This window comes from Mytilus trossulus, chromosome 8 (genome assembly GCF_036588685.1).
Source record: "Mytilus trossulus isolate FHL-02 chromosome 8, PNRI_Mtr1.1.1.hap1, whole genome shotgun sequence".
Taxonomy (NCBI): Eukaryota; Metazoa; Mollusca; class Bivalvia; order Mytilida; family Mytilidae; genus Mytilus; species Mytilus trossulus.
Window position 1 is genome coordinate 55,917,879 of NC_086380.1, and position 14,072 is coordinate 55,931,950.

General features: G+C 32.7%; 1 protein-coding gene and 1 long non-coding RNA gene across 15 annotated transcripts in view; one reads left to right on the plus strand and one right to left on the minus strand.

Annotated features, from left to right (window-relative positions):
- Positions 1–634: 634 nt before the first annotated feature.
- LOC134681989 (uncharacterized) lies at positions 635–2,756 on the minus strand. Its single transcript, XR_010100745.1, has 3 exons — positions 2,618–2,756; positions 1,024–1,104; positions 635–772 (listed from the first exon to the last, which is right to left on the minus strand). It is a non-coding gene; the product is annotated as an uncharacterized LOC134681989 (long non-coding RNA).
- Positions 2,757–3,702: 946 nt separating this feature from the next.
- Positions 3,703–14,072, plus strand: part of LOC134681164 (RIMS-binding protein 2-like) — a 134,446-nt gene continuing 124,076 nt past the window's right edge. For 12 of the 14 annotated variants that reach the window (XM_063540631.1, XM_063540632.1, XM_063540626.1 and 9 more), the window contains exons 1-3: positions 3,703–3,853; positions 7,499–7,580; positions 10,029–11,125. In XM_063540631.1, coding sequence (XP_063396701.1) covers positions 10,061–11,125 — 1,065 coding nt within the window. In that variant the 5' untranslated portion in view covers positions 3,703–3,853; positions 7,499–7,580; positions 10,029–10,060. Of the gene's footprint in view, positions 3,854–4,073; positions 4,240–7,498; positions 7,581–10,028; positions 11,126–14,072 lie in introns of those variants that run through there. The other 2 variants (XM_063540628.1, XM_063540629.1) reach the window with 2 other exon arrangements.

The following is a 14,072-nucleotide window of genomic DNA, read 5'->3' on the forward strand; positions in this document are numbered from 1 at the left end:
GTGTTTGGGACCATGAAGTGACCTCTAGATGATACATGTGCAATTCTCTGAAGGAATTCGTATATTCTGCATCATCTTTTTTTTGTAGCTTAAATCGAGTTACTGTTTCAGTAATTGTGATATAACAGAAATAAATCCTGGGGCCATCCATAGCTGAGTCGCTGCCTATTCGTATGCAGTTCTTGATAGTTAGTGCTTGTAAAAATAATATGCATTTATCATATATGTTACTCTATAAGGGGGGTGTTCCCCCTGTCTCTTCTAGCCCATCTTTAATTGCTGCCTATACGATATGTAATTCGCCCATTGTTGAAGGCCGTATATTGACCTCTATAGTTAATTTCTGTGAATGGTCTCTTGTGGAGAGTCTCATTGACAATCATACCACATCTTCTTTTTTATACTAGTATTTAATTTATTTCATCGTAGTATACATTTCTCATTTAGTATGTTCACGAAAGTGTCATTAGCCTAATGTGTCATTAAGTCTTCATGAACGTAATGCATCATAAGGGTTTAACGAAGACTTAATGACACATTAGGCTAATGAAACATTTGTACAACTGGCTGCTGGATATAATATCTGGGTAACTACATACCAACCCAGGCCATGAAAGTTTTATAAAAAAAAGTTTATGAAAAGTAAATAATGCCTGTATATCAAAAAGTGAAGATTTGATTATCGTTAACTTTGTTTATTTTAAATGTTCTCCTGTGTCCCTGGTAGAGGTATTTCCGGATCTGCTGGAATTACCCTCTTAGCAATTGGTTCCTGCAATGACAATACAAAAACTTATTAGTACACATAATTATATATTCAGTTAAATTTAATGTTACACTTTAGTGTCGCAAATTAAGAGTATCTTGATCTTCACAATGCTAGTTTCAAATAAATAACTATAATAACAATTTCGTACTGAATTAAAAAAAAAAACCAACATAGACGAATACAAACAATAATATTTTTTGGAAATAATCCAAGATAGGTTGTATACTATACTGGGGAAATAAGGATATTCTTACCTTAATCATGCTTATAGCGTGTTCCGCCTGGTTTGGGGTGCATGTTTTAGGGTTTCCCCAACCAATTCTTCATGTAAGACTCTACAAAAATTGACATTAATAAAATTTGCATCGTGTCATATTTAATATAATTTAAAAATAAACCTTAGACTGTCAGGGAGCATCAATTTAACTTCAAGGAGGGTCATGGTGTTTGCTTGAATCAGATTTTTTTCGTGCAAACAATTTTTTTTCATTTTTCAACGATATCACTCAAATTATTTTGTTCAAATCTAACACTATGATTAAGGTATTGAAGGAATCGGGATTCAGAATATTTTTTGTCCTGTACTCGAACAGAATATTTTGTTTTGGAAATCATAAGTAAAAAAATAAAGAAAAATAGCAATCCCCCCCTTTTATTAAAGTTAAATGGTGGTTCCCTGTTTTCAAAGGCAAATTCGGAATTTTCATTAGATATTTATGATTTTGAAGCTAGTCATTGGACAAAAGTCAGTTCCCAGTATGAGTAAAAAAAGTCCTCATTTCAACTAAAACCGATATTTTTCAAAAAAATATTTCAAAGTAACTGTGTGAGCGATTTTCATAATATAGATACCAAAAGATGCGGAAATGTCTGAAGTTTAATTGTTTATTTGGTTATAATATTATTCATGCTCATTTTAATTTTCTGACGAGATGGAAAAAAATATCTTGAAAAGTTTGCTATTATTCTAACCAATTCAAAATCGTAAAAAATGGCATTTGTGTTTAACTCATCAAATGATGAAAACGAAACTCAAGAAAATTATGTCTAAATAAACAATAAAACTTCAGACATTTTTACATCTTTTGGTATCTATTTTTAAAAAATAGCTCATACGGTGACTTGGTAATATTTTTTTGAAAAATACCGATTTTAGTTGAAATGATAGGACATTTTTTGAGGGGGAACTCACTTTTGTCTCATATGATCACCATAAATGTAGTATAATTGATTTAGATGACATAACGATTTATTATTTATCAAATTTAAAAATACACAGCTCCTTATTTTTTATTATTAATTTCTACATTCTGACATAATCCAATCGGCCCAATCCAATGACTGATATATGTTTTTAAACTTCACAAAAGAAAACGGTAAAATAACAAATTTTCAGTATTGCCAGCGCCGAAATAATTATTTAAACGAAGCTGACTTTTAATCGAGATATATTTTGGACAAGGTCCGACCATACGCGTGCGGTTGGACCGTATGAGTAAACGCGTATGGTCCAGTACGACCTGACCATACATGTTATTGGATCATAGACCATCATATGGTTTACATTTCGACCACCATTATCACAATCTTTATTTTTAGTATTACAAAGTGTTATTATTACAAGTAGATGGACGTAATTTTCATGCTCTAAACACCAAATCCTGTATTTTGACATTTACCGGCCGCTTGCAACAACTTTTGACAATCACTTTTCCATTGTGGCGTCAGATATTTTGTGTTATGACGTCAAAATTTTACAGGAACATCAACTGTTCCTATTAATAGAAACTCTATAAAAAGTAAAAAGAAAAAACAACAGTTATAAAGAATACAGATAAATGTACTTACATTGAATCTAAGTGGTGGCTTGATGAATGGCGTTGACTTTGAATATGACGTCATCACTTTAAAAATAGCGTCACAACTAAAAGCCCTAACAACGAACCAAAATCGGAAACGTTACTGTATTTCCGTATCTTTTTTTTTGAATGTTTGAATCAAAAGACTTCGGTTCCCTTTCACAGGTAATGCCTGTCTCATATCAAATATCGTTCATTAGTTCTATCAATAGAATTAAGACAAATGAAAATTAAATTTAGTGCATAATACAAAAAAGAAATCTTGCTATTGTAAATTTTAGGGACGTCGATAAATTACGTTGCAACAACGTTTTAATTACGTGATTTATTTGATCGATGTACAGTACATATTGCAATTATTTATTTTTTTATTTTTTTATTATCACGATGTATTATTGATGACAAAAACATATAGTTCCTCTTTTTAATATCTTAAAAATCAACTTAATACTTTATTGACCAAAAATACGACGACGTTGCTGTAACGTCACAGATACGTGACAGATGCGTCGCATTATGACATTACAATAACGTAATATAAACGTTATTAAAAACAATAATAACGTTGTCCTGACGTCGGTTCTACGTCGTATCTGACGTGACGTAAAATAACTTTCTCACAACGTTGCAACAACGTCGTACTTACGTAACGTCAGTCACGACCTTCCAGCGACCAATACATAACGTCGCAAGGACGTCATGTGTTTCCTGGGTCCCTATCAAGGATTTGTATAGTTAGATACCGTTGAAATCCTTGCCTACATCGACTTCGTTGTAGAACAGTTACTTCAGATTCTCAGATTATAGGGGCATCACTTTGTCTAGTTTATCTTTATTTATAATTATATATATTAATAATTAAATATGACTTCCAATATTAATTTACTGATCCTCTCAAACTAATAACCCGTACATAACTCCACAATAACAAGGGCCCTCTATTTTGTATATATATTCAATACAAATCCTTTTAAACTTTATTGTATATTGTATATATACGTGTCAAGGCTTGTTCTTTCATTGATCAATTGAATTTTTACTTAAAGTTCAATACATAAACAAGATAGCCACGTGATATAATTGGCGGAGACATGAAAAGACTAACGTTTTCAGTGCTGGGGGAAAGTGTTATATTCGGTGATTAGTTAGATAATCTCCCTTATTATCCAAATGGCAATAATATTTTAAACATTGTGATTGGATTGTGACAAAAGAATATCTGAAGGTGTGTATATTTTTAGGTTATTTCTGTAAATATTGTATCGGATATTGATATTTGTTTGAGTAAGGTTTGACAGTGACTCATCGTGCTTCAACAGTTTAATTACTTTATTGTTTTTCATCAGCAGTTCAATGAAAGAAACAAATTCTTCATACAAAAAACATCTACGAGTTAAAAATGCAAAACGTAGAGGAATTTTCACGGGCTGCCATAACTCGACTCGCCGTTTGACAGTTCCGGTTGTTAGGTACGCCAGATTGGAGGTTGACGAAAAGACAGAAGAGTTCCTTTAATATCAGCACTTGGCACTTGGTGGGGATGAAAAGGGGCTGTGATAATACAACAATTATTCTTCTTGGAAACTGACAGCATGTAAAATTGTTTGAAATGTACTACTCAATTCTCTGTATGATGCCAGACGATCCTGTTATACCTGTTATTGTTAAAATCGCACAAAAAAGGGGGAGGGGTCTTTTGATCACAGGACCAAACTCCACATTCCGAATCTTCACGCTCAACCCAAGGGTGGATCGAGCCATTTCATAAAGGGGGTTCCCAACCCAGGATAAAGGGGGCGGGGGGTTCCAACCACATGTCCCCAATCAAATGAATTGATAGTCCAAAAAAAAGGGGGGGTTCCTACCTCCAGAACACCCCCTGTGGATCCGCCACTGCAACCACATGTCTGGCAGTTAAGGCTTTTAAAGTTCATCTCTTGAGGCCAACAGAATCTATCTTAAATTTTCCTAAAATTTACCTACATAGATTCAAAATTTCAAAAGTTTATCATTAACATTACATTCACTGTGCAGTGATCGGGAAGGACGTGCGCCCTGCACCTATAGCGCATATCAACCAAAAATGGTGCATAGAGTGACAAATGTAAGCACCCACGTGGGGCAAGATAATTTTCACTTTGTTTTGAAACGTTCAGATATTGTCAAATGAATTTCCGATATTGTTCCATGCCTCCATGTGTATGTACACAACTGTGTAATGTTCCTCCAATGCTAGGAGCACCTATATATTTTTGGACGTCTGGGGTGTTTTCCTATGGTAATAATAGAACCATGCCATAATCTGATCACCCAAAATGTGATCATCATTCATGATCAATCGTAACTACTCGGCTATTCTCGCTACGCAGTACAATACAAATGTAGTTATTTCTTCGTGCAACCAGAAAGGCTGAGTTGTTCTGATTGCATTCATGATATAATTTTTTTATTAACAACATTAAATTTGTGAAATTTGGCTAGTTCAGACAAGATTTATCTCTTATTGTGATCATTAAATTGGTTTAGCTTGCTATTATTTCGATTAAAATACCCCAAAGCCTTTTTATGAATATATTTTTTGTCACCATGAAAGGCGCTTAACTGTTCTTATCATTTTCTGGTCTTGGGCTCGTTTAGACATTTTGTAAACATGCCTTCATCTAAATGTTGTTCTGTTCTATCAATTAATGATACTCTCTACTGTTATTCTTGTCATCGTGATGAAGTAATAATAATACAAGAAGTGCAGAGAAAATGCCAGAAACGTCCTCTAATAGGAAACGTCTGGAATAAGTATGGTATCGACGAAGACCCAAATTTAATGTAAAAAAAACATGAACATGATGAATATGAACAAGGCAACAGTACCAGTTTAAACATTGTAAATAAAGGTTATCTAAACATTGTCCGGTTTGGAAGAGGTTATTGTATATTCATTGAAATTGAAATTACAGGAACAATATCCATGATATTATTTAAAATCATAAAGGTAAGTACCACCACCTCTTTGCCGAAATATATATATACTTTAAGTTTTTGATTTATTTTTTTACTATAATCAATTCAAATGGCCCACTCATTTGATAACATGGCCCATTATTTTTTAAAATGGCCCATTCAATTTATTTTTGGGGGGCCCTGGGCCCATAGAGAAATAATCCTTCCAGATCACTGACTGTGAGGTTAAAGTTTTAAATGTTAAGCATACCTGCCAAATGTTAATATTTGCGGAGGATTTCCCCCACGAAAGCTCCCAAATGGAAATTTTGAAGGAGCAAATTTGTCCAAAATTTTAAACAAAACAGTTAATATTACGGCTTTAAAAAGTATGAAGTACCCAAAAAACAGCATTAACATGATTATGATACATTTGCAGGCCCACTTGAAGGTTTTTTAGGACTGCAACATTAAACCCCCATGGGCATATTTATTAAAAAGTTGGCAGGTATAGTTAAGGGCCAGCTGAAGGCCCATTCCAAGTGTGGGATCTTTTCACTGCACATGGAAGACCAATGGGTGGCCTTTGCCTGTGTCTTTTGCTCTTTGAGTAAGGTTGTTGTCTTTTTGATGCATTCTTAGTTTCCATTCTCAATTTTAATATGGGCTATATACTGACCTTCTAGAGGCTATAAACTGCATGCAGATATTGAACAAGAGAAACTGTTGAAATTCTAATGGAAAGTACAGTTAAAAAACAGGTCTGAAGTAGTTTATTTAGCGTGACCTTAAAAGAAATCCAGATAAGCTACCTAACTGTTATATTATTGAATTAGCTGTATTCACAAAGAATTTTAATATTTCATACCTAAGTTGTTCAAATTGACTATAGTATGATAGTATTGCCAAGTAATTATTAGACTTAAAGTTTATTGACGTTAGCCAGAATTTTACAGATTAAAGTTAGAAAGTCATGCTCAACATTGTATTGTCTTTTTTAAAGGCTTTGAAAAATCAAAATCAGGTTGATTTTATGCTGAATGTATACTGAAGCTGAACAAATTATGAGTTCAATTGGAGTATTTCAAAGAGTGCTCTTCAAATATATATAATTTAATGTGATTTTGGATACATAGAATAAAAAGGGCATGATGATTATATCGGCAGAAAAAAGGCAAGGGGGTCAATAAAAAAGGGTGTAATGTTCAAACTTTGTAGCAAACACTGTAGATGTAAATTTGTAACCCCAACCCCCCTTACCCCATCCTAAAAAAGATAAACTATCTGTAGTAAAGCCAGAGTTAAACAGGTAATAAAATTGATTTAATGCTTGAAACAATCAAATCAGAGGCTGATTTAGGGGTCAGGGGATGGGAGAGGGGGATGACAGGGTGCCATGCCATACCTTATGGAGCTTTAGTTTGGGCAAATCCACTCTGCAGTTGTTCCATTATAAATATGCTTGGCATATTTGCCACTGGACATTTAAGCAGCCATCAACAATTGTACTGTTTAATTAGTTAAAAGCATGATTTTATGACTGAAAGTCATACATGTTTTTAATTCTTTCTGCAATAACGTCTTGTGCAAATGAATTGAGCGTCAACACATGGATGTGAGGTTGTTATTGAAACTGGTTTTCATAAATTATTTCAGTTATAACAAATTTTATCAGACATTTTTATCTGGTATTTATGGCTTCAATTCATGTACCTGATATAATAAATTTAGATGGCTATTTAATTTCTGAATACTTAAAAACAGAATTGATAAATTTTCAAATAAATACACAAAGTTATTATTAAGCATGCTTCAAAACACAAATCTTGTTGGCAACCCAAACTAATGGCCATGAAATAGATCTCCTTTATACTAAGTACTGAAAATATTTATGTTATTGACCGACTGCTAATATTTTGAATTGTAATTTTAGGTTTGTCATGGTTCATTGGACACAGGTATTTTAAGATGAACATCATCTAAAGATTTGGAATTGATAATCCTGTAGTCTGAATGTAAGTTTCATCGACCATAATTAGTCATAATATTGTTGTTTCTTCATAAATTTGTAAATTAAACAATGTCATTTTGTCTTATGATTGCATAGATTGTTTACCAGATAATGTCCTTTGATCATGTTGATTGTGTATGTACATTTAATTTAATGTATCTATCCTTAAAAGTTCAAACCATTCAAGTATTTTAAATTTTGTAATTCTATATACATTGTATAGGAAAATGTAGGATGTGTATTTAGGTTTTAGAAGTATAGAAAAATATTCTCAGAATACCTTTTCCCTGTTGGTCTTTGAAGAAAATCTTCTGGCTCACTATTATTTCTATAAGATTATTTCTTACAAACTTTAGGTGGTCAGGATCTTTCGACTACCACTAATTTCCAGGACCCTAATGTACATTAGGGACGACATTAAAAGTTCAATGTAGGATAGAAAACTTAATTCACATAGTTTTTTTCACTGAGCCCCCCCCCCCCTACTCTTATCTTAATTTTGGAAAAATTGATTTACCTAAATGGATATATGTAATTTGATTTTGGATTAACAAAACTTGCAGCAATGTTGACCCCCCCCCTCCCAAAAAAAAACACTATTTGATGTAAGTTTTTTTTTATCCTACATCAAACATCAATCTTTTGATGTCTCTTAGGCAAACAAAAATATATTTTTGTGTGTCCTGTTCTTACATCGACCTTCTAAGCCAAGAGTGCTTCTAATTAATTAACCTGCAATATATCAATCAATTAATAGTTTTGGTATCTGGCAAATAAGTAATGTCCTTTTTCTGATTGAATTGGATGATGGGCCTTTTGGAGTAAATGCTGTGTCAAAGGTCAATGTCACTTTCTCTTTATGTTTTTTTATTAAAAAAATTGTGTCAAATGAATAGTCGTTTCTGTTGCCGTTATTAAAATAAACTTGACTTTAATTGAAAAATCTTAAGCTATTATCAATTATGTCACAAATACATGGTCTTAAATAGTTTTAAAACAAATTCCCCAAAATGAATTTCTTAAGTAATCAGTTTTGGTTGTGAGCGGTTTACAGATATATATAAACCTGTTCAGTGTGTTATGTAAATTATGGTTGTTTACTTTTTACAGTTTAAAAATAAATAATATTCTCTTTCATTGGTTTCTATGTTTAATAACATTGTACAATATTTGATATATAAGAAAGATTAGAATTAATGTTATCATAGGTAAATATCACCTTCAATATAAGTTATAACTTTCTGTATGTAATTCTACTATGGTCTAAATCAAAATAGATTTCTTATGTACATGTATTAGTGACTGGATGTACACTATTAGAAAAGTCTTCATTTACTTTTTTCACCCCTCCCCTGGAGGAGGAGTAAACTCATGGTAAGTAATTAGAAGTTTGTACACCCTGCCCACCAAATGCTGTTTCTTTTTATTTATACAGGCACAATTCATTGAGGTCAACATTTGTCAAAAAATGTTTGTTTTCGATAGATTTTGTTTTTTCAAAATAAGAGATAAAAACTTGAATGAATGTATAAGACTTTTGAATAACACAGCATGCAAATAAGCTACAGTTTAGTGGAAGTCATATGCATGGACTCGTGTAAATATTGAAATGTGAAACTTTTCCTCTTTTAGTACAAAATTAAGAGATACATTTGGAATACATGTTTTATTTAATAAAAAAAGGAAGGGTGGTTACAAGTACTTATTCTACTTTTGTTGAATGCTTCAAATATTTGCCTTCTAAGGACTCCATGGTTTTTTCCTTCAATACAGCCAGGGTTAAATATTTTGCCCCATTTTACTTTTCACATGCAACTTCATTAGCAGGATTAGGTCATAAAAGGTCAGAATGTAGATTTCTTTTCTTTTAATTTGAGACATAAATAATTCAAAGACAAATCTAAGTAAAAAGTCTGCATACGCCTTTTCCCCTATTTTGAAAAAAATAGAATATCTCAAAAAGCAGCTTCATAACCTATCAATATTTTTAGCTTATTTGTTCCTTGATGAATGCTCTTCCGACATGTAGTATCAATTTTGAAGTCTTGATTTTTTTCAATTTTACCAAAATACATCCTTATGTCGGGTATTTATTGAGGGTAAATAAAGATATGATGGACAACATTTCATGTTTATAACTATAATAGTGACACCAATTTTTTAAATGGTTCACTGCTTTCAATCAAAATTGTTAAGCCACCTCATAATTACTTTTGAAACATACATTACTATGTACATTTTATATGAATGAAGAGTTATGTTTACTCATCTGTAAAGTTATGGGTAGGTGAGTTTTGTGTATTGTAATGTAACAGATTTGACCCTGCTGTTCACCCATTGTTGTGCTATGAAAGAAAAGTATACTTATTATGTTTGCGTGCTGTGAAAAAGAAAATTTCATTATGTGACGAGGGGTAATTACGATTTAGAAAGTTTTAATTATGTTTTGCAGAATTTTGGAATTTGACGAATTTTCACTAAAAAATGACGGAGATGGAGCTGGGCAGAAGGTACTCTAGTGGAAGGTTTACGTTGAAAGAGGATGATTTTGAGTTTGATTTCAATGACATCAGTAGAGCTTCTACGCCTATGAGTATAAAGAGTGCAAAATCTGAAGGTCGACGTCGAGAACGCTCTAGTCATTCGATAGAGGATTACAAAAGGAAAATAGCCCGACTCAAAAGTGAATTAGAAATGGAGAAGGCACGTAACAAACAGGTTCATAAAGAAAAAACCTCGGAAATTAAAACTATACAGAGCAAATTAGAAAAGGAAAAAGAAGATCAGATTCATCATTTAGAGGATAAGTTAATTCAAGAAAAAAGGAGAGAGGTGGAAATTTTACAAGATTCTATAATAAAATCAAAAGACCGTGAGTTAAAACAGGTGTTAAGGTATAAGGAAGATGAAGTGTCTTCGTTAAAAGCTAAAGTGGAGAAAGATATTCAAACTGCTGTCAAAATGTCAAAAGAAGAAGAAAAAAGCAGATACGAAGAAACTTTGAGGGAAATGGCAGACGAGAACCAGAGGTTGAAAGACGAAAGGAAAAAATTGGAAGAAAAACTTCGTAAAAAAGCAGCGGAAGAAAACAAAAAGGATAAAGAGTTTACTGAGATAAAAGATGGATATGATGCTGAATTAAGAAAAATTTTGGATGAATCTAGAAAATTAGCAATTGTGAATTTACAAAAATTGAAAAAGGCAGAAAAAGCGTTAAGTGAAGGTGGTTTTGCTGAAGACGATAGTCTCTGCTCGACGCCTTTTTCTGATATATTAAGTCATCATTCACGTAGGGCCCCCAGCAGAACTTTAGCACAGAAATTAGAGGAAATTAGAGTGGATGAATTAGAATTAGAAAAATATTTGGCATCAGCAGATCCATCTCCAGCATTTTCATTGTCTAATCCATCGCCAGCATTATCGTTACGTAATCCCTCCCCAGGATTTTCATTAAACAAGACATACTCCATGGACTCTGCATTTAGTCTTCCAAGTAAATCTCCCGCCATGTTTAGTTCTTCAGGAGGGGACGAAGAAAGTCAGAAAGAGGTAGGTTAAAAACAGATTAATAATAAAAGGGTTGTGGTTAGGTTCATGAATGATAACAACAATAACAGAATATACATGTATGATATATAAAATGAAGGTGTTATGGGGTGCATTGATTGAAAGTAAGTCACAATAAGTGCTAGGGCTTCTATACATGTACTTCTAAAGGAAGAGTCTGATTTCATTGAGCCACAACTCCTCTGAAAACTTACAAAGTCGAAAATATGTTTAGTGTGACATGTATGAAGTACAAATGTACATATGTACTAAGTGTTTTGTACTTACTAAATTTGTCTTTCATAAATGAAATTTGTCTATTCCAAATCAGGAATTTACCTGTTCTGTCTATATAAACTCAAAACAAAGTACAAAATGTTTTATAATTATTGGAATTTTACGCATCTATTCATGTATATTAATCTATAAGATGCTTTGTCATATACTTGGTATATTAATAGATTATCGTTGATTATCTCAACGAGATTGATTTTCTCGCTTGAGCTGGTACAGCGAAAGTGAGAAAAGCAATCGAGTTGAGATGACCAATGATAATCTGTTTATCGCTATAGCTATTTTACCTATGACGACGTTGTCAATTTCAATGTCAATTTCGTTAGCAACGCCACGTGGTCTCCTTAGTTTCTAGCGATAATTTTTCCATCTCAAGCGAGAAGCATGATATGAAAATTATCACAAAAAAAAGAACAAAGGAAAAATGCACAAAAAAGCGATAAATATATATATCATTATCATGTATACATTTGTATATGTTTTGTATGCACACGTATAAAATTGCTGTTTTTCTCTAAGGCAATCATAAGTTCCAACGCAATCATAGTTTTGAACATTGTTTTCAAATATGACTTGTTTTTAGCTCACCTGGCCCAAAGGGCCAAGTGAGCTTTTCTCATCACTTTGCGTCCGTCGTCCGTCGTCGTCGTCCGGCGTTAACTTTTACAAAAATCTTCTCCTCTGAAACTACTGGGCCAAATTAAACCAAACTTGGCCACAATCATCATTAATGTATCTAGTTTAAAATTTGTGTTTTTTTACCCGGCCAACCAACCAAGATGGCCGCCATGGCTATAAATAGAACATAGGGGTAAAATGCAGTTTTTGGCTTATAACTCAAAAACCAAAGCATTTAGAGCAAATCTGACATGGGGTAAAATTGTTTATCAAGTGAAGATCTATCTGCCATGAAATTTTCAGATGAATCAGACAACCCGTTGTTGGGTTGCTGCCCCTGAATTGGTAATTTTAAGGAAATTTTACTGTTTTTGGTCATTATCTTGAATATTATTATAGATGGAGATAAACTGTAAACAGCAATAATGTTCAGCAAAGTGAGATTTACAAATAAGTCAACATGACCAAATTGGTCAGTTGACCCCTTTAGGAGTTATTGCCCTTTATAGTCAATTTTTAACCTTTTTTCGTAAATTTCCATATCTTTTACAAAAATCTTCTCCTCTGAAACTACTGGGCCAAATTAAACCAAGATTAGCAACAATCAACATTGATGTATCTAGTTTAAAATTTGTGTTTTTTTACCCGGCCAACTAACCAAGATGGCCGCCATGGCTAAAAATAGAACATAGGGGTAAAATGCAGTTTTAGGCTTATATCTCAAAAACCAAAGCATTTAGAGCAAATCTGACAAGGGGCAAAATTGTTTATCTGGTCAAAATCTATCTGCCCTGAAATTTTAAGATGAATGGGTCAACTGGTTGTAAGGTTGCTGCCCCTAAATTGGTAATTTTAAGGAAATTTTGCTGTTTTGGGTTATTATCTTGAATATTATTATAGAATCTAACATAGGGAATGTGTAATGTAACTACAAGTATTGGGACAAAATGGCTTGATCCAAATATAAGAAGTGAATTTAGTTTAAAGACTAATTGTGCTATCTTTTCTTTTTCAAAGATATTAAAGTATACAAACTGTTTTATTGATTTACTTTTTCTACCAATAATGTTCTGACCCAAAGTCCATACAACACAGTACCACAGTAAACAAAACAAAGGCAAAAAGGTAATGACAAAAACCAACAAGAAAAAAATAAGCGACGCAACGCGACACAAAATATTGTAAAATTCATTTTGTCACGCGTTACCCTGGTGCTATCCAAAAATCCTGGGGAGAACACTGTAGATAGAGATAAACTGTAAACAGCAATAATATACAGCAATTTAAGACTAAAAAATAGGTCAAAATGACCAAAATGGTCAATTGACCCCCTATGAAATTATCGTTTTTATAATCAATTTTTGACAATTTTCATAAAATTTGTGAATTTTTACTAACATTTTCCACTGAAACTACACGGACAAGTTCATTATAGATAGAGATGATTGTAAGCAGCAAGAATGTTTAGTAAAGTAAGATGTACAAACACATCAAACTCACCTAAACACAATTTTGTCATGAACTGTCTGCTTCCTTTGTTTAATTCACATATACCAAGGTGAGCGACACAGGCTCTTTAGAGCCTCTAGTTATATATATATATATATATGACAATTAAAGCATGCTATAAATGTTTTATCTTGTTTAGAAAACTCATCAATGAACTGGTTATCCCAGTGTAAGAGTAACAGCTTGGAAATATCTGACTCATGTATAACTATTGTACTATTGTCATTGTTGACTTATTTATGTTTGTTGTAAACATACTACCATGGAATAACTCCACTAATTGAAGGACATTATCAGTGTAAATAAATAATACTCTATATGATATCCATAGTTCATGTGAGTAACATCATTATAAAAGGGGAAGGGGTCACCATAATTTCAAGTTCCTTATTCAAAAGTGTCTTCCTTATATATGACAATATAGTTCATACAGTGGAGGATTATTTAATGTACATAGACACAACTTCATGAATTAGGTTTCGGTGGATTCATATTAATCTGTACCAGTTTTCTCCGAAAAAAATTGTAT